General features: G+C 43.4%; 1 protein-coding gene across 3 annotated transcripts; it reads left to right on the top strand.

Moving 5' to 3' along the window:
• Nucleotides 1–1,654: 1,654 nt before the first annotated feature.
• On the top strand, nt 1,655–25,805 carry kank3 (KN motif and ankyrin repeat domains 3). Of its 3 annotated transcripts, none has more exons than XM_072699513.1 (12): nt 1,655–1,806; nt 11,784–11,889; nt 12,987–13,073; nt 13,157–14,944; nt 15,186–15,288; nt 19,104–19,340; nt 19,453–19,543; nt 19,712–19,931; nt 22,434–22,576; nt 23,415–23,615; nt 24,667–24,765; nt 25,297–25,805. In XM_072699513.1, the coding sequence occupies exons 3-12, from the start codon at nt 13,037–13,039 to the stop codon at nt 25,318–25,320; spliced, it is 2,943 nt and encodes a 980-aa protein (XP_072555614.1). In that variant the 5' UTR covers nt 1,655–1,806; nt 11,784–11,889; nt 12,987–13,036; the 3' UTR covers nt 25,321–25,805. The 3 variants fall into 3 exon arrangements, with proteins under 3 accessions (XP_072555614.1, XP_072555615.1, XP_072555616.1); XM_072699514.1 differs by lacking the exon at nt 1,655–1,806 and adding an exon at nt 4,107–4,506; XM_072699515.1 differs by lacking the exon at nt 1,655–1,806 and adding an exon at nt 4,107–4,412.
• Nucleotides 25,806–25,883: the final 78 nt, after the last annotated feature.

Below are 25,883 nucleotides of genomic sequence, written 5' to 3' on the forward strand. Positions count from 1 at the left end.
ATAGTAATGAAAAAGATCTGCCATTTGAGCTAATTTCCCACATTGCAAACTTTTGCTATGTGATTTCTTTGGTAACAAATGAAAAAAGTATGTTTTTCCAAATCTTCATTATTCCAAATTAGCACTAGTGTTTTTTATGTTTTGGCAGTACTCTGGGAAATAGGTATCGCTTTATTTTGAATAAGTCCTTGTTGCATTTGTTTGGTGTGTCTCTAGAGGGCAGTATGACTGTAGGAAGCTGAGGGCTGGTGACACCAAGAGAAGTTCTTGAAGGGATTTTTGGTGAGCAACACGTTTTGGATGATGAATGAATGAAGTATTTCCTCGTGAATTCTCAAGGCCCAGCAGCTAAAAACTTGGTGAATGCAGCCATTGATTCTGCTACCTCTCGCACACTAATCACGCACTCTATCATTTCAGCCAGTTCCCTTCACTGCAAGGTCCTGCTATGCAATATCTTTGACGCTCCATTAAATGGCTTTTCAAGACAGCTTCTACACAATTGCAGGCAGTTAATTTTTTTCCAATATAAAAAAACATTAAGAAATTGGTTACAATTTAACTGGTTATTTTAAAAGAATGCACCACAATAGTTTGAATGGAATGGAACAGTGTGAGTTGTTTTTTTGGTAGCTGGAGTGTCAATCCTGCCACCAACCCCCAAATTTTCCCTGTAAATTGGAGGACCTGCTTGCAGGGCTGGATGTAGATTAACATCATACTCAGGATGAAGTAATTGCAGGTTAAGGGCCTTGCTCAAGGGCCCAACGGAGTAGGATCACTCCAGGAATTCGCAGTATTTGAAACAGTGACTTTCCAATTCCCAGCAGATCCCTACCCTCAGAACCACCACTTCGCCCACTAGAACTATAGAGTGGTCTCTTAATTTTTTCCAGAGTTGAATATATATAATCAAACACATTATTCAACTCAGATTACAAATTAACAATAACAAAGCAGCAAAAGTGTGAAATATTTATTAATTATGCTATTACAGTGTAATCTGTGATGGTCACCCTGGCTGCTCCTCTTTGTCGGTACAAGTGCATATGCATTTTGTACCTTTGTTCAATAAAGAAAGAAAAAAAACTTCAGCCTCGATGAGCACATTGTGTGTGTGTGTGTGTGTGTGTGTGTGTGATAGGTTGCGGGCACGCACATTGCGATGGGCCGGCGCCCAGTTTTAGGATGTTCCCCGCCTTGCGCCCGCGAGACCCTGGACGGGACAAGGGGCCACAGAAAACGGATGGATGTTCACCACGTAGCCGTGCGTTTTATCGTCTCGCAGACAATCTCCATTTAGTTCGAATACATTTGAATTTATCCCCTAGTACTGATCAACGCTCTTATTAGTCTGTTGCAAAAACTAACATCTGGGAAAATAACATTGTTTGGAAGAATGACATTAAACTCTATACACGAGCGCTATCATACGCTGAAAACATGAAATTAGCATTTTATGCAAGAAAATATCCACTGTGATTGAAACCCTTCGTTAGTTTTCAGAAGCTTGCATTCATTTCGGAAAGCATGTTTTTGTTATCAAAGCGCCTTCGGGCGGACGCCCCTGTGGAGCCCCTCCCACCGGCGGGCCCCCGCGGGAGGAGTCCGGCCGCTGTCGCCCGCCGGTTCCGCGCCGCTAATGGTCCAGCCGTCTGTCCGTCACGGATTTGCAGAAACTTGAGTTTCTTCGGCGAGCGAAGTCGGCCTCTCGCTTTCGCTTCCTCCCATTCACTAAACCGAGATCCCGCATTGTTTTGGAGAAGAGTTTTATATTGTTTTGGCGTTTAAATACAGCCGCAAAGGGTAAGTTGCAAACTTTTTGCATGCTGCACCAGTTAAGAAGAACTTTAAACAACATAGTTACCTATTGGCTTATAGCAGCAGTGAAGAGTTCGGAAGAAATATAAAACAAATTTTAGAAAAGAGTGGACCCGTGGAGAAAAGTAAGATGACACTAAGTACGAGATATCATTCATCATTTTAAGTTTGCAAGGTCTGTGTCCGGTTATCTGGTTATCGTTAGAATGACGCCGACCTCGATTTAGTTCTGCGAGTTACTGGTTTTCGAAATAGTGACATTTTTGTTTGTTAGTGCACTGATTGGCGTGAGGATGTCCTGATTTCCCCAGTACAGTTTCCTACTAAAATATACATTTTCCAGACGTATAAAATCCTTTTCTTCCACTTCAGCTCACATGTAACGTCCTTTACTGCTGAGACACTTTTAGGAGATTACATGTTGTTTGGAAAGGGACCCTCTGTTTTGGAGCTTGTCCAGAAACCTGAGCGCTTTCGTTTGGAAGCTCTCATGTCGCATAGTGTCTATGGTAAAGCTGAGCGCGGGTCCCGTGGCTCCTATCATATCTGGTTTCGTCAGTTATAAAATTACGTCCCAGTGACTAGGATACGATGTTGGAAGCTCAGCAGGCGATACTTTGGTTCAGCGTGTCATTTGGAAATGGACGTTTCCTCCCGGGCAAAGGGCCAGATAAACGCCCGCTTTCATACGGGCGGATTCTCATCCGTAAAAGTCATTTTGAGGAATACAAGATGTGAGCAAAACGGTGAGAATTACACTGCGAATATTACCCATTTCCACAGTAACCATAACATTTGGATGTACATTAGTCAGATGTGCTTTACGCACAAAATAAAAAAGGTAACATTTTAATATGAAGCAATTTTTCTGTCCGCATGATGTTTTGATGTTTTGATGTTTTAACGTACCACACAAGCACAACGTTTACACTTGTAGCAGAACTGATTCCTTTAAATGTACTGTTCAATGTCCTCAAAGTCCTCAAGGTCAAAGTCCTCATTTAGGCAACAGAAACATATTTTGTCCAGAGGGACAGAGGGTATCCACACTTCTTCTTTATATGATTTTTTTATGATTTTCTTTTGTTCAGCTGGCCTGCAAATAACTTGAATTAAAAATAATATTTAATCTATGTAGAAAAGTCTTTTTAAGTAGTCAGATAGCACAGTAACGACATCTGAAATCTCTCGTTTTATTGCATATGCATGTCAAATGTTTTCCCCAGAGTGTATCGTCCTATTTAAACCAAAGGGCAAACTAAATGGTAATATTAAGAAGGAGGTGTAAATAATAGTTTGAATCACTGAAAAATGTCAGCTATGCAAGACATGTTATTGGCAGAGAATGGAGTCTGTTTTTTTTGACAATGACTATGTTACCATGAACACGTTTTCTATTGCCACTATGACCCTGATTGAAGTCATCTTAGTTAATTATTCAGTTATTCAAGGATATGGCGAGTTTGATGCTCCTGCCTGACTGAAATGGACCAGTCTTTTGTTACAGATAAGATATCAGTTAAGCAGACATTCTGTCCTGAATAGGCTCCAGGTCGACCATGAGCAGAATAAGTGGCTAGGGATGGATGGATGGATGATGGCAAGCGTGTATTTGGGTGGGTAGGTGGAAGAGGAATCACACTGTCACATTGTCACATTATGTATTCCAACAGAGTAGCTATGTTAAAATCAGAAACAAACCTGTGAAAACATCCAGCATGTCCAATGACATTATTACTAATAAATCTGCAGATGTGAAAGATGCTCATGAAATACTCCTTCATGGTTAATTATGATATCAGTTATAATTCTGTGGGTTGTTCTAGAAGGTACATTACACAGATGATATATAAAAAAAAATCGCATTACTGGAAACCGTACTTGCATAATCTACAAAGCATTTATGCCTAATAAACCCACTTGGTTATTTGTAAACATTTGTTACTTCGAGCAGCATTATGTGTTTTTCAAGCTGACAGAGTTGGATCCTGCCACACTACACTTTGGTATGACCTGCCGCGTAGATAAAGCTCAAAAATAGAACAAACTTATCTTGAGTGGCTGGGCCCTGACACATCGCAGAAACAGAACCCTGGAGATTGAAGATATATGCAGGCTCCAGTCTGCCATTGCTAAATATGTAACATTTGACAAGTCTACGTCAGTTCTACAGCCGCTGAGAGGGTAGTTGCTGAAATGAGTTTCACACGGATTTATGGGAAAGGATATAAAAGGTTATTTTTATGGCATTTATGACATAATCATGATGGCAGAGTGTGACTCTGCAGGTCAGGCGGCTCTGTCTGTGATCGGAAGGTTGCCAGTTCAAACCCCGGGCTGGCAGAGATGATGGGGACCTGAGCTGGGATCTTAACCCAAGGACTTTCTGGCTCTGATCCTCATGTGATTGTCACTTTGGACAAAGCTAAATGACTAAATGTGATCGTCCATTAATAACAACGTGAAATGAAGGAAAAATCATTAGCCCGCCATTCCTTCTCACCTTATCCTTCTTAAGTGAATGGATGATGTGAGCACTCAGGAAAATCTTTGCATCATCCAGGCCTTCATCATTTTTTGTCACCCAGCTTGTAAGTGTGATTGGTCTGCTGCTGAAGTTAAACCTGGGACATTAAGGATTCTTTGAGGAGAAGCAAGAATCTCTGACCTTTATATTTGTTGAGGGTAAAGTGTTGCGATTTTTGTTTGTCTTGGCAATTCATGGGTTTTTATTTGGTTGCTATTTTTCTTTTGTTTAAATGTTGCTAATGTACTTATTTCAAATTGTCAGATTTGTTGCTTGAGACCAAGCTTCCTGCACCTGGTGATGCATCAGATATTGCTTGGTGTTCAGGCTTAACGTGTATTACTCTGTATCTTCTACTTCTTAATGTTGAGTTCTTGATTGTCCTTGACTGGGTTCAGTGATTGACTGCATTATTGTAGACTGCGTACTGTGGTCAGTCCACTTCAAAGTGCATTTTAAGAAGTTTTCTGCATTAGCATTTGATGACAATGATGACGATTGATTGGCTTAAACGGTCGCCAAGCAGTCATTGGTGTTCAAAGAAGGAATCCATTCAGAACATGACAGGCATCCAAGATGCTGAGTAGTGTGTGTTTGTGTTTGCATAGAGAAACTAGAAGCTTATATCTGAGAAGATGTTTATGTGTATTACAGTAAGTTTCTAATTCTGTGGAGGAAGTTTAGCACAATGACATTCTGCCAGCGGTTATTTTAAATATCATGACAGACCAACAGCTTTGTAGACCATGTTCATATGACAATGTTTCTTGTGATCTATTACTTTGTAGTGGTGCACATCACTGGCTAAATCCAGTTTTTCAATTATCCACTGTATTTGTATAGTGAGGAGATGTTGTGTTTCAGTGTGTTTAGTTAAGTACGCCTTACTTACGAAGCCAACAAGCTTCCCTGTTTGCTCATAAACTGGGTATTTGCTGAAGGCAGCACATTTCTCTTTGGAGCTGAAATATGTTTGTGTTAATTTCTAGACTGATTTCTCAGTGTGAAATCGCACCCATGTAGGTCTCTCTTCTGCACAGTGCAAATATGGAAGTAATGCATGTATTTGCTCAGTGTGTCACAGATAAATACAGTACAATCAAAGTTAAACATAATAATAGTGCGAGTACAAGGCAGAAAGAAAGTAGACCATGGTAAACAGAAATACAGAACATCATAATAATCATATAAAATAAAATACAACATTTATAAATGCAGGGATTTAAAAGCAGAGATGGTTCTTTATGGCTTTTGCCATTTCTGTGTTCTGGTCGGGTTACATGTACAGTTCAGGAGAGTGTGATTAATGAAATGAAAAGGCAGAGTCAGCTCTCGCCAAAGGCTGTCAACTCGCCTCCTGTGGAGAGTTCAGGTGCCAATGATCAACACAATAAACGGGAAGCTTGTTTACCTGCAGTTGAGACTGTAAGTGTTTGATCTCAGGCTTAGAGGCTGAATAAGAGCACCGGGGGTCTGTTGATTTTGCTGTAATGCCTCCCTAAGGCTGTGCAGTGAACAGTACATCAATATTTACTTGCTTTTAAAGTTTTCCTTCTGTGTGTCTGTATCCCCTTTAAACACTTGTCCTGAATTACTTCTATTGCACAGCTACTGTGTATGTTAATTACAATAACATGCCAACATTCAAAAGCTCCAGAATATGTTAAACAAGCAAGATTTTCTGGATTTATTGTGATATAAATTTGATTTTGGATGCTTGCTGTCATATTCAATAGTGAAGCATTAAGAGTTCCCTGCACTGGAACTAAGGGGCCCAGCCCAACCCCAGAAAAACAACCCCATACCATTATCCTCCCCCCCCAAACAAACTTTACAGTTGGCACACTGCAGTCAGGCAGGTTACATTCTCCTGGCATCTGCCAAACCCAGACTTATCCATCAGACTGCCAGACAGAGAAGCGACAGAACACATTTCCACTGCTCCTGAATCCAGTGGTGGTGTGATTTAAACCACTCCGCCTGACACTTGGCATTGTGCTTGGTGATGTGAGGTTTGCGTGCAGCTGCTCGGCCATGGAAGCCCGTTCCATGAAGCTCCCGTTACATAGATTTTGTGCTGGAGTTAATGCCAGAGGAAGTTAGGAACTCTGCAGTTACTAAGTCAACAGAGCTCTGGTGACTTTTACCCACCATGCACCCCGGCACTCACGACCCCGCTCTGTTACTTTGAGCTCTGCCACTGCGCAGCGGAATTTCTGTTGTTCCTAAATGCTTCCAGTTTGCAATAATACCACTTACAGATGACCATGGATTATCTAGCAGGGAAGAAATTTCACAAACTGACTTATTGCAACGGTGGCATCCTGAGACAGTACTACACTCGAATTCACTGAGCTCTTCAGAACGACCCATCCTTTCTAGTGGTGCACTTCACTGGCTAAATCCAGTTTTTCAATTATCTGCTTTATTTGTATAGTGAGGAGATGTTATTTATTTCTTGTATATATTATTAAAATGCATAAAATAGCATGAAAATAACTTGCTTAAATCTTCCCATTTAATTCTGTGAACAAAGTTGTCTATTGTGCTTCTGGTGAATAGCACAAAAACTCAGTTCTTTGGACATCCATGAAGTGAACATGGGACCCCACTCAGGAGTCAATGCAGTGGATACAGGACCATGGTGATTAATAATGCCAATGAACGAACACAACGGCACATTGATGAGAACCTTCAGAAAGGCAGGACCACCCTGATTAATATTGGAGATGAACATAAGGTCACATTGATTTATTTGTGACTCCCATTGGCTGGGGTCTTCAGTCAGTCCACCAAGTGTATTGTTCCTGTTTGGTGGCTTCGCAGTGGATTTTCATCGCATGATAGTGGCCATAGCATTTGCCTAAAAAAAGACTTTGAGTGACTTTTGATGAGAACCTTCTGAGGGTGATACCAAATTTGGTGGTAATAGGATCAACAAACTACGACTAGTTCACAAAAGCAGATTTTAAAAAAATAAAATAAAAATGGAGAAATATCCAATATGGTGTACCTTAACGGCAACGGGTGCATTTGAATTGAGATGACCCAAGGGTTCAGGGGGAAAAGATCATAACTTTAGGATATATGGTTGAAGTGTGTAAACAGAAAGAATCCATCTATCCATTTTCTGTAACTGCTTGTCCTATTCAGGAGCACAGGGGATAAAAAGCCACAAGGCTGGGAACAACCCAGGATGGGTTGTCAACCCATTGCAGGGCACACTCTCAGCTACGGGCAACTGGTAACTTCAGTGAACTTCAGCATGCTTGTGGACCGTGGGGGGAAACCAGGGTACTTGGAGGAAATCAACTTGAGGGATGACGACCCAGTTAGAACATGCAAACGCCACATATATGGAGCCAGGGCAGAGAATCGAACCCTGGACCCAGTGCTGTGAGGCAGCAGCGCTAATCACTGCACCACCGTGCCACCTTAAGCAATGCATGCCTTGGTCTGTTGGTGGCACTGTAACGATGGCTGGCTCGACCCAGTCTGACAACTGGATACAGGCGCAGATTTAAGGGGTGGGCAGGTGTGGCCGTGCCCCCCCCCCCCCACCCCAAATAATTACGTGACCTCATCTGTCAAAATAATACAAAAATACATTATTTTCTAGGTGGATCCATATCATTGACATGGTGTGGTGTGCCCTCCCTGAAAATTATGTCTGGCCCCTGATGGCCGCCCCAGACCAAATTTTCTGCTGATGCCACTTTTGGATAGCGTGAAGTCTCAACCCAAACGACCCAGCCGCTCGTCTTTTTGTTCTGGAAACACTTTGTTAAAAAAGGAAACGGATGAGAAGTATGTAGTGGTAGCGTTAAAATGTTTCTTTAGCCCGTTTGTAATTATGAAGTGATTTTGCTGACCTATTACATACAGTACTGAGAAATGAAAAATGACAAATGGAGAATTCAAAACCGTACTAAAGGCAACGGCTTCAAAGACCTAACAAAGGCAGAGGTCACTTTTTGGATGATATTAGTATTATATATTTGGTAAAAAAAAATCAATGCTTTGCCTTTTCAGTATGCTCCTAAAGGAAAATCACCATGTACTTCTGTTTTATTAAAATGTAACGTTTTTATGAAATACAATGAAACATTTCTCATTTTAACTGCACATACATTGCAACAGAATTACAGCATGTACAGACCCTCCCAGATACTAAGTGACTTTTACAGGGTGGTTCATGTACCTTTTGGAATGACTGGCCATATCTGCTGATCGGAGGAGCCTTTTATATACCACGCGGTATTATTACCATTAAGGGTTTGCTGCAGCTTCACTCTCACAGCAGCGGGTTTGTCGTGGTGCAGACCCTGAATTTTCAAGGCTTTCCTGTTTTGCAGGACCATCGTTCACATGAGACGTGCTCATTTCCTGCACTGTGCTGAGATGTGTGGCTGTGAGGACAGGTAGACCTCACTGGGCACCTATGATCTTCCTCTCTAGGCTAGATGAGATCTACTATTTGTTTTAGTTAAAGGAGAGGGGAAAAAGTGTTTAAAACTTGTTTGGTTAAATTTTGTTGGTCTACATTATGACACCATTTCAAATACAAAAATCAATTTCATTTCTTACATTCAATAATTCAAAAGATGCCTCTGAATTTTGGTCTCTCTCATTGTTCGGTTGGTACACTTTGTGTGTAATACACAGAATCCACAGTAAATTAAAAATTCTTACTTTTTTTTATAATTTCATACTTTTGACAAAGACTTGCTATTAACTATTAAGTGTAAATTGCAGTGATCCTGGGTTGTCTGACTGCATCTATTGTGCATAGAAGCACCAACTTTTTGGCCCCTTCATCCTTTTTGGTACTTTTTTGGAATGTATTAACTCTTTGATGAAGGAGCAGGGCTGTCAGACAAGGAGACCTCAGTAAATCTGCAGACATAACGCTTCTTTGTGAGAACTGAATGTGTGCGATTGTGCAGGCTGATCAGGGGCAGGAGTGTGAAAAGGATGCAGGGATGACGTGTGTTCCGACCGGGGCTGATAACAGCCGTTTTTCAAAAGTTTAGTTTCTGTTAAATTGGCACTTCAGTGAGGTTTTGTGAAAATATTCATCTTGGCCTCGTGGGAGCAGTTTGTCTGTGAGCTTCGGCTTCGTGTGGCTTCGTGTTTGTTCAGCTCTCAGCTCACTTACCTCCCGCTTGTTTTTCCTGGCCTTCAGGAAACCGCTTCTGGCCTTGATGCTGGATTTACTGTTTTGCCTGCAGTGAGACAATGGGAGGTGTTTCCCGGGGGCCAAAGGCTTTTCTGAAACCTGCTTCCCCTTAGAAGGCTGCAGATTTTATCTGAAGACAGCTGGAAGGCGCAGTTTCCCGTTTGTGTTGCTGGTTTTCATCCTGAAGCCCTTTGGATGTGCAGCTTCAGAGTTTGGCTGCTCTGTCTGGGCTGAGACTGGGAACATCTCTCCCTCCTGCATGTGCCCTCTGTCAGCGCCTGTGCCAGGAATGTCAGGTTTCTGCTGAGCCGTTGTGTAGACGTGTGGATTCCATCATTTCCCATGTATGCTTTGAGAGTCGTGCCTCTATCATTGGCTCATAGGCCCAAATAGCTAGCAGAATTGGCAGGTGTACATTCAGTCACAGGTTCTTACAGGACGTCGCAGGACACCTGTTTCCTTAACAGTGGGGGGAAAAGAGCTTAACCCTTTCCTGTGATGTCTCTCGGACTCCACATTGGCTGAGACTGCACGTATGAATTAGTGCAAATTGAATGTCTATCCAGCCGGCGTCTTTTTGGACTGTGGGGGTGCTGGGTGGATCTGTGGCTGGGCCACCGCACCAAAGACGCGGGTCACTCAGTTGGCATCTCCTGCAGTGCCCATAGGCTCGTGTGGGCACACCCTGTGCCTTCCAGGCTGCAGACTCACTGGAATACTTCACTGCAGTGTTTCCCAATCCGGTCCCCGCGTTTTTGTTCCCTCCCAGCTCTCTGCCAGACGGTCCACATTTTTGCTGAAAGCTGGGAGGGAGCAGATTCCTGAGAACCGGATTGGGAAACACTTCTTTACCAGATGAGTGGTTTTTGAAGATGAATGGATGGAAATTAAATCATGGAAATGACCCCCTGTTGCCCCCTTGGGAATCACTAATGCTGACTGTCACTTCCAAGCAGTGAGCAGTTAATTTTTCTTTATTTTTCTTGTTTTTAAAGTTCACACACAAAAGAGTAACTCGTGTGATCAAAGACAGACGCAGATGCATGAAACTCCCCCACCCAACAGGATCAGCAGTATGGGTCTTCCTGAATGTTCCAGTCCACCCGAAAGTTGCAGGTCTGCCCACAAGAGCCTCTTTTAGTGTATTTCTGAGTCACCTCAATTCCTGTATGTCTCCATTTAAGTATTAGCCATCTGTGAAGACATCTTTGCTCTTATTGAAGTACAGTCAGCCTGTTTGTCTCTTTAAACGTCTTGACAAGCTTCCCGCTTCTCCCTCATGGGGTGTGTTTACGCGCGGGCACACGCTGGCTTCCGTGCTATGTGGCCGTCCCGCGCCCTGTAATTTTAATTCCCATAATCTGGCAGCCCTCCCTGGAGCCACGGAGCGGCGAGTTCATCTGGGGGATGTGGCTGCCGCTGTCTCTGCCCTCTGAACGGGGTTTGGGCGGGAAGGGGGCGTAAGGTGGCCCTATTAGTCACCATGGCGAAGATGACATTAAGGAAGCCGGGCGAGCTGCTGTTGGCATGGTCCTAAATAGCAGAGGGTCTGGGAATATTAACTAGTCAGGTTTGGATGTTTCAAATACGTTTTGGGCTGTCTGTCTTCTTTTTGGGGGTGGGACTTCCTGCTGGGCCATAGCAGCAGTCCTTGTTGCCACCTGTGAGAAATTAATTTCTTTTTTTTTTCCCCTGACATGAGCCACCTTGGAACTAGTGGAGAATGATGCTTTATTCATAGCAGCTACTGCTCTCTACCTTCAGCTGTATGTGGGAGCTGAGCTGCAAGTCTGAGCCTGGCAGTGGAAGCAGGGTGTGAGAGGGAAGTGTGTTGGAATGTGGGGGGGGGTGTGTGTGTGTGTGTGTGTGCGCGCAAGAGCGGGTATACCTATCCTTATGGTGACACAATGTCCCCATAATGTGATAAATATCTGTTTTTTTTCCAGGAAACCGGTCCTCATAAGAGAAAACTCCATCTTATAAAAATCAGTGAAACTATTTTTAGACTAAAAATGGAAAAACTCTTTTATTTTGTTAGGTTACTTATGGTTAGGGCTGGGTAGGGGTTACGGTTGTCATAGTTAGCATTAGCATTTTTCCCATTGAAGTGAATGAGCGGTCCCCATAAGGATAGGTATACCCGACGTGTGTGTGTGTGTGTGTGTGTGTGTGTGTGTGTGTGTGTGTGTGTGTGTGTGTGTGTGTGTGTGTGAGAAGCTTTCTCTGACTCTGAGGTCTCGTTCTGGTTTTCTAAAGGGCAGCTGCAGTTTTGCTACGTTTCCTGCGGATCAGAACCAGAGCCCAGTCAGAAGCAGAGCCGCTACAGAAAGGCGTCTTTATGGTGCTTTTGGAGGCGTGAGAGGTAAGTCCAGATTTCAAGAGAAACATTTTTGCAAACACGAATATGCCGTTCAATAGAACATACTGTCATCTAACTTTCAGACATTGGTATAAATTAATATTCTCTGAAAACTGCACATGCAACATTTATTACAGATAAGAAATAATTATGTTTTCTATCTTTTATAAATAGTGATGTAACAGTTAGCTGTAGTGGTAATGGTACAGGGTGAGAGATTGAATGAATTATATATTATGGCAGCAAAATGATTGTACAAAGAGAACGCTTTATGCTGCAGTGAATACTGCGTCTGTTTTTGTAGTCTGCTGCACATTCCGTCTTGCTCATCTGTTTGCCGCTTCCGGCATTGTTTCCCTGCCATTGCTGTTACGCTGACATACAGTTCCTCTTAATGTATGACATCATTCTTAATCCTTAAACACTTAAGTAAACAGAGGTGAAAGGAAGTTTCATTTTTACTTGACAAACCTTCCCTCTGTGTGTGAAATGGAAATTTTTCACATTTATTGTAGATTTTGTTTTATAACGACTTTCCCCCCCCCCCCCCCACCCCTCCCTCGTTTTCCCAACAGGTGTCTGTTCTCTAGGATTTAAAAATTCGAAGCTTTTGATGTGCTAGATTGTTCACTCCTGGGCAGAAAGATGGGCCAAACCCACACTGCACAATATTAAGCTTTGGACCGGTTGTTTTGCACAGGAGTGTTTATGTTGGAAATGTATCCATGAACCTGTCAATTAACTTGATGTTATGGGGCCCCACGACGGTTTGTGGTCAAGGCACTTTCCTCACGCTGTCCTAAAGCCCAGAAATAGTTTTTGTTGGGATGGTACTGACTGTAGATTGTAACCATGAGCCCGAAAGCAAACGCAGTGGCACAGGTTGTCTTTGCCCTACAAAGTGAGGGAGGGCATTTTGGCTGCTTTATGTTGCTTGCAGCACATGACATGGTGTCTTCCCATCCCCTGGGAATGACACGCGCCCAGTGTTGGGGATAGCAGTGATCCCCATATTTGTGTGTGACTGTTGTGTTGGTTGCACACATACTAGTAGTATATTCGAGTAAGGGAGTGGTGATTTGATTGCTCTTCTTCTGCAGGTGGTCAGCTCACTCTCTGGGTTACTGTCAGAAGGTTGTGCTCCAATAAGATGACTCAATCTGTGCAAGTCAATCAGAAACTTCCGGGTAAGCAGGGTCTTCCTCGAAATTAATCAGTAATTATGTAATGCTACACATACAGTCCTCAACGTTGTACCTGTACCTTTCAGATCTCGGTGCACCATTCATCTACAACACCCAGGATAAGGGAGATCAGGGCGGCTCCTATTCTGTGCAAACTCCTTATGGCTTCCAGCTGGACCTTGACTTCTTGAAGTATGTGGAAGAGATTGAGAGCGGACACAATCTTCGACGGGCCTTAGCAAACCCTCGCCGGGGAACACGGGGTGCAAAAATATCCCAGAGAAGTCCGTGGGGTGGGGGACACAACAGTGGATGGACATCAACTGAATCTCTGTCATCCTCGGCTAGTGAAGAAGGGCAGGTGGCTCCCAAGCCTCCCCCACGGAATCGCACTACCTCTGCCCCCAGTGAAGCGCACCTTCTCTCACCACTTCCCGTTCTTAGTCCTCCCCTCTCTGCTGGCTTGAAGGTCCCCCCTCTTCCACCAATGCGCAACCCCAGGGTAGAGAGGACCCTGCTGGAAACTAGCCGACGGCTACAGCAAGAACAGCAACAGATGGAGAAGGATTCTGCCTTCCAACTTGGTGACCCTCCCAAGGCCAGAGCTAGAGATGTGGGACTAGCTGCCAACAACCAGACACAGGAAGTACAGCTGCTGAATGTCTTGACAGTCTCGCCAAGCCCCTCTCAGAGCAGCTGGAACCATGGAAGTCCTCACAACTCTGGAATGAGCACTCCAGCGCATGGGAGTGCCTCCGCCACTGGACTGGCACCAGTCTGCTCTGGGCAGCTGCACACTGTGCGAGAGCAGATGGCTGCAGCCTTGAAACAGCTGAAGGAGATGGAGGAGAAGGTGAAGGGAGTCCCAGTGCTGGAGCGCGAGGTGGCCCAGTTGCGTGCAGAAAAGGACAGGCTGCTTCTGGCATTGCATGAGAAGACTTTGGCTGGAGCTTCAGAACTCCAGCAGCATGATAATGGTGCTGAAAGACTCCCAGCAGCACCGCCCACTCATGCCAGGGTTAGCAAGCTGGTTGAGCTGAGGAGGCTCACGGAGAAGCTGGGTGGCAGAGATGAGAAAGAAGGTGATCAACCAGAGGGAGCTTCACCCGTAGAAAATGTGACTTTGCTGACAAGGTCTGTGGCTGTTGGGGATGACCGACCCCTAGAAGAATCTGTGTTTTACTACTGTCAGGGTAGAAAGGATGCATTTGTAGGCACAGCTGTAGCAGTGGTGGATAAAGGAGTTGGAATGGAGGCAGTGGCCATGCAGGAAGCTGGAGTGGATGTCCGAGTGGAGACTAAGGAAGCTGCTGTGTGGGTGATGGAGTCCATGCTTGGATTGACAAGTGAGGCGCAAAGGGAAATGGACACTCTGCAAGAGTCTCTGCGGGTCCTCAAGGGCCAGCTAAGTCGAGCAGATGAGGAACTCGAAACGCTGAAAGCTCAAGAGCAGCAAAGGAAATCGACTGTCATGGTGGAAAAGGCAGTTCTGGCCGAGCCTGAAGTGGCCGTTGCTGATGTGGCGACTGAGTGTCCAGCTTCCAGCTTCCTGGAGACAGTGAGCATCGCTGTAGAGTGCCACTGTGAAGTCACAGATGCTTGTGTTGGTCCGGATTCCGCGTCTTCTCAGAATGACCAGAATATTCAAACGGATTTGACAGAGAGCACTGGGAAAACACCCATGATAGCTGTAAGCAGCACTGGAAGTCAGTGGGAGAATCCATACGAGGAAGAAAGGAACACACCAGATCAGACGCCTCGGAGCACTATACTGAAGAGAAGACAGATTACAGAACACGCCCTCTCTGCCAGCCCCATCAACATGATGGAGAGTGATCATGAAGTAAATGCCACCCCCTGCAGTCCAGCTGCGGGTGAGGGCAATTATTTGGTAGTGGTCTGTTCTGTGTGTATGTTAGTGACATTGTTGTGTGAACCACACCATTTGAAATACTGAAAACCAGGCTTTTTGCGGAACAAAGTCATTCCAAGTAGACAGCTGTATAAGCGTGATAAAATGTGCTTTATTTACACAGAGGTGTTCCTTGAAATGTGAAATTTCTGTGTGGCTAGGGAATAACGTGCACCCCCTGTGGTGGCTGCTGTGAATTGCAGGCATGCTGAAATCCATTATGAAGAGAAGCGATGGCAGCGGCCCCTCCGAGCTGCGCACTGGGAACAAGAAAAGTCTGAAGTTTGTGGGGATTCTCAGTGGGGGGTGAGAGGCTCACTGTCTTGGGGGCCAGGAGATATCTATGGTCTACATAGCCACATTCCGCCTCATCAACTACTTCCTGTGTAAAAGGTCACATGTACTAGGTGTATTTAGAAAAAATATTCTTACCATATAAGGGTGGTATTTTACTCAGCAGGTAGGACTGCAGTCTTTGAGGTTGGAGCTTTGAATCATCCCCATAGTTCTCTGTGTGTGTGGAGTTTGTATGGTTTTCCTCCATAGTTCTGTGTATGGAGTTTGTATGGTTTTCCTCCATAGTTCTGTGTGTGTGTGTGGAGTTTGTATGGTTTTCCTCCATAGTTCTGTGTGTGTGTGTGGAGTTTGTATGGTTTTCCTCCATAGTTCTGTGTGTGTGTGTGGAGTTTGTATGGTTTTCCTCCATAGTTCTGTGTGTGTGTGTGGAGTTTGTATGGTTTTCCTCCATAGTTCTGTGTGTGTGTGTGGAGTTTGTATGGTTTTCCTCCATAGTTCTGTGTGTGTGTGTGGAGTTTGTATGGTTTTCCTCCATAGTTCTGTGTGTGTGTGTGGAGTTTGTATGGTTTTCCTCCATAGTTCTGTGTGTGTGTGTGGAGTTTGTATGGTTTTCCTCCATAGTTCTGTGTGTGTGTGTGGAGTTTGTATGGTTTTCCTCCATAGTTCTATGTGTGTGTGTGTGGAGTTTGTATGGTTTTCCTCCATAGTTCTGTGTGTGTGTGGAGTTTGTATGGTTTTACTCCATAGTTCTGTGTGTGTGTGTGTGTGGAGTTTGTATGGTTTTCCTCCATAGTTCTGTGTGTGTGTGTGTGTGTGTGGAGTTTGTATGGTTTTCCTCCATAGTTCTGTGTGTGTGTGTGTGTGTGGAGTTTGTATGGTTTTCCTCCATAGTTCTGTGTGTGTGTGTGTGTGTGTGTGTGTGGAGTTTGTATGGTTTTCCTCCATAGTTCTGTGTGTGTGTGTGTGTGTGGAGTTTGTATGGTTTTCCTCCATAGTTCTGTGCGTGTGTGTGTGTGGAGTTTGTATGGTTTTCCTCCATAGTTCTGTGTGTGTGTGTGTGTGGAGTTTGTATGGTTTTCCTCCATAGTTCTGTGTGTGTGTGTGTGTGGAGTTTGTATGGTTTTCCTCCATAGTTCTGTGTGTGTGTGTGTGTGGAGTTTGTATGGTTTTCCTCCATAGTTCTGTGTGTGTGTGTGTGTGGAGTTTGTATGGTTTTCCTCCATAGTTCTTTGTGTGTGTGTGTGTGGAGTTTGTATGGTTTTCCTCCATAGTTCTGTGTGTGTGTGTGTGTGTGGAGTTTGTATGGTTTTCCTCCATAGTTCTGTGTGTGTGTGTGTGTGGAGTTTGTATGGTTTTCCTCCATAGTTCTGTGTGTGTGTGTGTGTGTGTGTGTGTGTGGAGTTTGTATGGTTTTCCTCCATAGTTCTGTGTGTGTGTGTGTGGAGTTTGTATGGTTTTCCTCCATAGTTCTATGTGTGTGTGGAGTTTGTATGGTTTTCCTCCATAGTTCTGTGTGTGTGTGTGTGTGGAGTTTGTATGGTTTTCCTCCATAGTTCTGTGTGTGTGTGTGGAGTTTGTATGGTTTTCCTCCATAGTTCTATGTGTGTGTGGAGTTTGTATGGTTTTCCTCCATAGTTCTCTGTGTGTGTGTGTGTGGAGTTTGTATGGTTTTCCTCCATAGTTCTCTGTGTGTGTGTGTGTGGAGTTTGTATGGTTTTCCTCCATAGTTCTCTGTGTGTGTGGAGTTTGTATGGTTTTCCTCCATAGTTCTGTGTGTGTGTGTGTGTGTGGAGTTTGTATGGTTTTCCTCCATAGTTCTGTGTGTGTGTGTGGAGTTTGTATGGTTTTCCTCCATAGTTCTATGTGTGTGTGTGGAGTTTGTATGGTTTTCCTCCATAGTTCTCTGTGTGTGTGGAGTTTGTATGGTTTTCCTCCATAGTTCTGTGTGTGTGTGTGGAGTTTGTATGGTTTTCCTCCATAGTTCTGTGTGTGTGTGGAGTTTGTATGGTTTTCCTCCATAGTTCTGTGTGTGTGTGTGTGTGTGTGTGTGTGTGTGGAGTTTGTATGGTTTTCCTCCATAGTTCTGTGTGTGTGTGTGGAGTTTGTATGGTTTTCCTCCATAGTTCTGTGTGTGTGTGTGGAGTTTGTATGGTTTTCCTCCATAGTTCTATGTGTGTGTGTGTGTGTGTGGAGTTTGTATGGTTTTCCTCCATAGTTCTCTGTGTGTGTGGAGTTTGTATGGTTTTCCTCCATAGTTCTCTGTGTGTGTGGAGTTTGTATGGTTTTCCTCCATAGTTCTGTGTGTGTGTGTGTGTGTGTGTGTGTGGAGTTTGTATGGTTTTCCTCCATAGTTCTGTGTGTGTGTGTGGAGTTTGTATGGTTTTCCTCCATAGTTCTATGTGTGTGTGGAGTTTGTATGGTTTTCCTCCATAGTTCTCTGTGTGTGTGTGTGGAGTTTGTATGGTTTTCCTCCATAGTTCTGTGTGTGTGTGTGGAGTTTGTATGGTTTTCCTCCATAGTTCTGTGTGTGTGTGTGGAGTTTGTATGGTTTTCCTCCATAGTTCTGTGTGTGTGTGTGTGGAGTTTGTATGGTTTTCCTCCATAGTTCTCTGTGTGTGTGTGTGTGGAGTTTGTATGGTTTTCCTCCATAGTTCTCTGTGTGTGTGTGTGTGGAGTTTGTATGGTTTTCCTCCATAGTTCTCTGTGTGTGTGTGTGTGGAGTTTGTATGGTTTTCCTCCATAGTTCTCTGTGTGTGTGTGTGTGTGTGTGGAGTTTGTATGGTTTTCCTCCATAGTTCTCTGTGTGTGTGGAGTTTGTATGGTTTTCCTCCATAGTTCTCTGTGTGTGTGGAGTTTGTATGGTTTTCCTCCATAGTTCTGTGTGTGTGTGTGTGTGTGTGTGTGTGTGTGGAGTTTGTATGGTTTTCCTCCATAGTTCTGTGTGTGTGTGTGGAGTTTGTATGGTTTTCCTCCATAGTTCTATGTGTGTGTGGAGTTTGTATGGTTTTCCTCCATAGTTCTCTGTGTGTGTGTGTGGAGTTTGTATGGTTTTCCTCCATAGTTCTGTGTGTGTGTGTGGAGTTTGTATGGTTTTCCTCCATAGTTCTGTGTGTGTGTGTGGAGTTTGTATGGTTTTCCTCCATAGTTCTGTGTGTGTGTGTGTGGAGTTTGTATGGTTTTCCTCCATAGTTCTCTGTGTGTGTGTGTGTGGAGTTTGTATGGTTTTCCTCCATAGTTCTCTGTGTGTGTGTGTGTGGAGTTTGTATGGTTTTCCTCCATAGTTCTCTGTGTGTGTGTGTGTGGAGTTTGTATGGTTTTCCTCCATAGTTCTCTGTGTGTGTGTGTGTGTGTGGAGTTTGTATGGTTTTCCTCCATAGTTCTCTGTGTGTGTGTGTGTGTGGAGTTTGTATGGTTTTCCTCCATAGTTCTCTGTGTGTGTGTGTGTGTGGAGTTTGTATGGTTTTCCTCCATAGTTCTGTGTGTGTGTGTGGAGTTTGTATGGTTTTCCTCCATAGTTCTGTGTGTGTGTGGAGTTTGTATGGTTTTCCTCCAGGTACTTTCATTTCTATCTACAAAAACATGCAGTTGTGTGAATGAGTGTCACTACATTCATTACTGTGATGCTCCCTGTGATGAACTAGAATTACATCCAGGGTGGCCCTTGCCTTTGTTTCCTGGGACAGGTTGCAAAATAACCGCAACAACTTACTAAATTAGTGTTTTCAGGAAATGGATGGTATTTGTTAATATAATACTAAAAACAAAATCTACATGTCACACTAATATAACAGTAACTGAGTATTCAAGTTTGTTTGGATCTACAGGTATGAGTCAACTTCTAGTGAAGAAGAAGATGAAGACGATGGGGAAGGAGGTGACAGTTCTTCTGGAGCGAGTGGGGCTGGTGTTAGCTCTGACAGCAGCGACGAAGGTGAAGCCCTGGAGGACACTTCAGATGATGAGAAAGACCTCGATCTGGAAGACAGTGACAGTGCTGTGGAGGAGCCAACGGGAGCAGAGAGCAAAGACGTGGAGGAGCGTCAGGATACTGTGAAAGAAAAGTATGTTTTCAGAGTTCACTCTGGTGTTGGGACGTTTGGCCCTTGTTGTGACATGCAAGCCTAAGCAATTCAACAGGCAAGCGTAATATATAACTCTTCCTTTGCATTGTAGGTTCGAGCTGAGTACAAAAACACGAGAAGCCTGCCTTATTCTGAAGAACCATCTCAATGATCATGCCAATGCCTTTAAGAGCAGGGAAGTGGTAGGTGATCAGTATGGCCATTTATCTTTTGATTCAAGTCTTTATTTTTACTATGGTTTCATTGTATATATCATGTGTGATGTACTTTGTGGAAGTGAGATTTCATGAATAGTAAGAATTTACAGTATAAGCAGTGACGTGATGCTCCTCACACCTTCTGTCCATCAGCTCTCCAGCTCTCACACTGTACAGATGGAGTGGTTCCGCGTGTCCAGTACGAAGACAGCCCAGCCCTCCCGTGTGTCAGATTACCTTATGGCATTCTCAGAAGTGTCCCCAGCTCTGTTGGCACATGTGGTTAACATGACCGATGGCAACGGCAACACCGGCTTGCACTACAGTGTCTCGCACTCCAACTTTAAGGTGGTGGAACTCCTGCTGGATACGGGTCAGTGTGAAAGATGTAACTGAGGACTAACGTGTCAGGAGACAGAGAAATAGACTAATTATGCAGCTGTCTGCAGACATATTTAAAGTCTAACCACAGGATAATTAGGAACAATTTTAACATTTTACCAATATCTCAACACAAATTTCAGGCACTAGCCCTTGAAAACCTGTCATTGGTATCATCGTCTGTTTCTAATCAGCTGATTATATCGTGTTTTTTGGTCAGTATATCCTCCTGAGATCCAGCAATTCATTTTTGTCTTCTGCAGAGGACATAGTGATTTTGCTTATATCACTCATAATATACATGGTATTCATTGTGTACCATTCGGAATGTAATTTTTGACTCGATATGCACCATGAAATTGATATTTATTGACCCAGGCGGAACCTTAATTTGCAAGTAGCTGTTCAACGCAGAGCACGCTACGCTAACTGTGGATGTGAGCTGGGTAGTCAGTCATAACGGCGAAGCAAGAGGTCGAAGACCTCGCACGTCACTTTACTTCAGCAGTTTGGGAACTTTTCAGTTTCCCAATAAACTACACCAGCACTGTATAGAGAGTAGCTAATAAAACCACTGCCACCAGGAACTGAGCCAGAACCGAGCCGTACCCGACCTGTACCAGGGCTAACACGGTGCTGCTTACTAGCCGGGCCAAAAGTGTGACCAACTACAGCTGGTGCGTCGCCACCATCTGATTGGTCGAAATGCACGGACATACCAGTGATCTGCGTCAATATGCATGGATTATGTGAATGGAAACGGGACATTTTCTATATATTATTCATTTTTAGTAGCATTGCATAAATGTATTTATGCATTCACGATAACTCTGAACTTGTGAATTTCCTACTTAAAGTAATATAGAAAGGATTAATGGAATGGATTCACAAATTTTCGCAAGATAATGCTAATTCTGATATTGTTCGATGCTAACACAACACGGCGATTCTCACAGACATGCTAGCAGAAATTAGCACGTAATTCTGATGCACGTTTTCATTTTGTTTTTCTGGCACTTAGGCTGTCGTAAGTAAGAAACTTCTTAATGCTTTGCCTGGTAAAATAAAGGTTAATAAATGAATGAATGTACACCATTTGAAGGATAAATAAGTGTCTCTCCGACACTCATGTAACGGGCCGCAATGCAAGATGGTCTAAGTCAACAGATACAGGGTACAGCTGCTGCATGCTACATTTTGATGTGCCTCGTGATGATTAGTTAATGCAATTCTCAGGTGAGAATTCCATCAGCAGTAAAAAACTGATTTACTAAATAACAGCCTTTATAGTGGGTGAGTTGACATTTGAAATACAGCCAAAGAAAAGCGCTATCACAGCATAATGGAGTTTGATTGATGTCCTTATTTTGTGGCTCATTAGTCGTCAATTTAGGTGCGATGAGACATGTGGCCCTCAGATGTAGCGAGTATGTAAGGCAGCGATTTTCCTTTAATCTTACCGCATGTATAAAGGTACTCCCATATTTTACCAAATATCTACGAATTTTTTGTTTTTGCATCCAGTTGTTCCTGGATACTGTCATCAGCCCAAATTATATTGTGTTATAAAACACTGCACTTCTGCCATAGACCAAGTGAAAATGTTTGTCTCTACCCGATCCGTACAGCCTACCCGATCCGTACAGCCTACCCGATCTGTTCCTGTCAGGTCCAGTGCATTATAGTCTACATGTATGCATGTGTGGGCCAGTCACATCATTGATGCCATGCCTGTGCATGTGGTTGTGATCACACCGGATGTGTATCGTGCCCGAGTACAACTGAATCGTCCTGTGCCCGGACACGGCAAGAAATGGTTGTACAATGGTTCTTGGAAAACCTGGCTACTAGTCAAACAAACTACACTTTGGGGTCGGGCATGGTAAGGATTGCCTAGTACACCCTGAGGAGCTTTTGCTAGGGGAAAATAAATCTACGACTATCGGGGTGTTTATCGTTAGCGATATGTGACCATACAGTGTGCAAATAGCGTCTCCTAAGTTCTATTATTCAGATACATCAACTGAATTGGTTTACAGCTGTTCCTATTTTTGATTGCAAATTTAATAAAATAAATTAAAAAGAAATTCTGTTTTGCCTGCTGTAGCAGAATTGTTTTTGTGATCCGTTTAATACACGGCACGTGATCAAGTTCCTGTTGTTAAGGACATTTTAAGTGTGGGGGCGTGCGTTTTTCCATTCCATCAATTACGTAAAAAACATGTTTAATTCAGCTAAACTAAACAGTTTTTCCCCTGGATCTCAGGAGGATACAGTTCTCTCTTATTTCCTGTTTTTGAGTTGCCTGTTTGATTTTGGAGGATTTCTCTCTTTCTTGTACAGCTTTGCTATCTTTGCTGCTAGTCTTAATTTTTAACTTGGCAAAAAGTAGCTTTTCTGTCAGCTGGACTTGCACGTGAATTGAGTTATTTAAAATGAGTTGATGTTTTAACGTCAAGCCTGCTGCACCTCTGGGAATGTGTGCTCTGTGCAGAAATGTGCGACGTGGACCAGCAGAACAAGGCTGGGTACACGGCCATCATGCTAGCGGCGCTGGCAGCGGTGAAGGAGGAGGAGGACATGCGGGTAGTGAAGAAGCTGCTGGGCCAGGGCGATGTCAACGCTAAAGCCAGCCAGGTGAGCCCGCCCTGCTGCGTCTGCGCAGACGGTCAGCGCTAAAGCCAGCCAGGTGAGCCCGCCCTGCTGCGTCTGCGCAGACGGTCAGCGCTAAAGCCAGCCAGCTGAGCCCGCCCTGCTGCGTCTGCGCAGACGGTCAGCGCTAAAGCCAGCCAGCTGAGCCCGCCCTGCTGCGTCTGCGCAGACGGTCAGCGCTAAAGCCAGTCAGGTGAGCCCGCCCTGCTGCGTCTGCGCAGACGGTCAGCGCTAAAGCCAGCCAGCTGAGCCCGCCCTGCTGCGTCTGCGCAGACGGTCAGCGCTAAAGCCAGTCAGGTGAGCCCGCCCTGCTGCGTCTGCGCAGACGGTCAGCGCTAAAGCCAGCCAGGTGAGCCCGCTCTGCTGCTTCAGTGCAGACGGTCAGTGCTAAAGCCAGCCAGGTGAGCCCGCTCTGCTGTGTCTGCGCAGACAGACTTGCTCTTCCTATACTTAACTGGAGAAGCTTTATCTCCATTCCAGGACATCTTAAAGAGACTTAATATACCACCTACTTTTGCTCCTGACCTACATTTATTGCATATCTTAGTTATTGCACTCAATTTTTAATGTGTATTCAATAGCAATTAAAATGTAAAACAATACAGACAACCAATAATAAGATTTTTCTGTTTTAAGCGGATTGAGCTTCAAGTAGTGCATTTCGTTTCAGGTAGCAATTTTGATCTGTCGTCTTTGTGTCCAGATCAAGGGTTTGATACTAAGTACTACCATGTGCAGAGGTCCAGCGCGGATATGAGCTTGGGAAGGGTCTCTGTCAGAGTCTCTTGGATATTTTTGGATGTTATGGGTCACTTGTGTGCAGGCTGGACAGACGGCGCTGATGTTGGCCGTGAGCCATGGGCGGCGAGAGATGGCAGAGCTGCTGCTGGCGTGTGGGGCGGACGTCAACGCCCAGGACGAGGAAGGCTCCACAGCGCTCATGTGCGCCAGCGAGCACGGCCGCGCTGAGATCGTCTCCTTGCTCCTGGAGCAGCCAGGCTGTGATATTTCCATAGTGGACAATGTAAATACCACAGATACCGAGTCCCTACTGTAGAATGTAGGAGCTTCTGAAACGAGTACAGCCGTTAATAGGATTAGTACGTACAACCAGTTAGTCCAGCCGAGTTAAAACTCAGCCACAACAGAGCTGGTTCTCTTGGAGTCAGCTAAAATCAGATTTTTCTTTTTTTATAACATTTATACAGTTTAGTGAAAATCTTTTTTTTAAAAAGTAATGAACCGAACATTGAAGTGTTACACAAGTACTTTTTAAACGGTCCAGTCGTATGAAGCAAGAAACCCAAATTATAGTAATAAAAAAGCTGTTCAAGGTCCAATGACAAGCAGTCTGACATAGTAACACCTTTGCAGTAACATTAAACACAAATGTTTGGTGTTTTGTTTCGTTTTGGAAGCCTATAACTACAATTAACAGCAAAATGGCAAGAACAGAACTGAGTGAGTCAGTCAAAAAAAAAATTGTCTGTGTGGAAAATATGTGTAGATATGTTAAACATTGCTTGTCAATGGACTTCTGTTATGAAACCAATACATTTGCAGCATTTTTACTGAATTTAGCAAACATCACACGACTGTCAGTCAGCACTATGTATTGTGGAACAGTTAAGTTAAACATTGAATTTGAGTCTATAATTTTCTACAGCTAAATCAAATTTATATTTATTGAAATATTAAGGAAATGGGAACTAATGATGAACAAACTTAAAAATATCCTCCATACCCACTTTAAAAAATATTTTTTTGGGATATTGACATATAATTAGCATTTTTCAGTAAATGTGTACAGATGTAGTGCAGTATGAGTTTATTGTGTGAAGCATTGTTAAATTAAAAAAAATTGTACTGAACAGCTAGACAGGAATTACAGAATTAGAAAACTTCAAAAGGAAAAATAGAAATTAGTACATGCTGTTTGAAAATTAATTTTCTCATGGCTTGGAATGTTCTGTACTCTGGTCTGTACTTGTGTTTAATAACAGGAACCACTTGATGTAAAAAGAACAAACAGTCCGCTTGGAGAATAACCTGCATGTTCGTCCTCCTTTTGCCAGGATGGCAGTAACGCCCTTTCCATTGCTCTGGAAGCGTCCCACAATGACATTGCTGTGCTGCTCTATGCCCATATGAACTACTCCAAGAGTCAAGCAAGCGTGAGTATTTTTCGTTTAGATTTTTAAAACTAAATTTGAATTAAAATAAGTATAACACATTTGTCAGTCCGAAAGATAAATTTATCCAGGAAGAGGATTATCTAGAAAGATGTTGCTCAGCCTGACTCTAGCAGGAGAGAAATTTCTGATATATTCACATTTCAGGCATACGGCCTGGCGCACATCTCAGTAGGCCAAAGTTGCAAATATTTAATATATGCGGAAAGTCAGTAAAATATTTTCCGGTGTTCAAAGTTCACTAAATTTCTTTCGTTGTTTTCATTCTGTGCCTGACAAAGCCTGCTGGTCTGAATCCGTCAGCAAAGTTTCTGATGGTTGCAACACGCCTTATTTCTAATGGAAATGTCTGAGGGTAGCTACGTGCGCTGGAGGTCACAACTTTAAAAGTATCGACGTATTTTGCGATTTTCTGATAACATGTATTTCCCAGTGGTAGTTTTGTATATTAAGTGGATAAATGGCTCATAAAAAGAATGATCATTTAAATGTAGCTTGTGTGTGATGTTGCAGGCAGCACTGAAGCCCCATGTGTGATGGCCCACCGACGCTATATAGCCTGTGGGGAGAAACGCAGAAGATAACTGGACACGGTCTGCTGGAATACGATGCCGACTATACTGGAAAATAGCATTTTTTAATATAAAACACTGTATGAAATGTATTTATATTGATATTCTGGAATTACATATCTTAGACAACCACATATCAAAGTGTGTTATACAGGCATTACTTTCTAACATCTAAATTACTGTATCACTATACTTCTGGTATAAAACTGCTGTTTTAAAGAATAATACTTTAATCACTAGTGACTGAATTCTGTTTCCAGGCTCAAGCCAGCGGACTTCTAAAATCATTTAAAAAAAAAAAAAGCCTTTGTTTTGCCCTTGTACAAAGTTACAGCTCAGTGCTGTGGTGAATCACTAACTTCTAACATTTTCCAAAATGCCTTATACCAAAAATGTATTATGCAACATTAATGTCCTGTATTCAATTTTTTTATTAAAAACTTCAATCACGTTGTGTCTCCTCACACTTACATATTCAACTTAAGTACATATGTCAGTCAATGACTGCTGTCTGGTGACCATGTACTA

The sequence above is a fragment of the Paramormyrops kingsleyae genome, chromosome 15 (genome assembly GCF_048594095.1).
Source record: "Paramormyrops kingsleyae isolate MSU_618 chromosome 15, PKINGS_0.4, whole genome shotgun sequence".
In the NCBI taxonomy this organism is placed as follows: domain Eukaryota; kingdom Metazoa; phylum Chordata; class Actinopteri; order Osteoglossiformes; family Mormyridae; genus Paramormyrops; species Paramormyrops kingsleyae.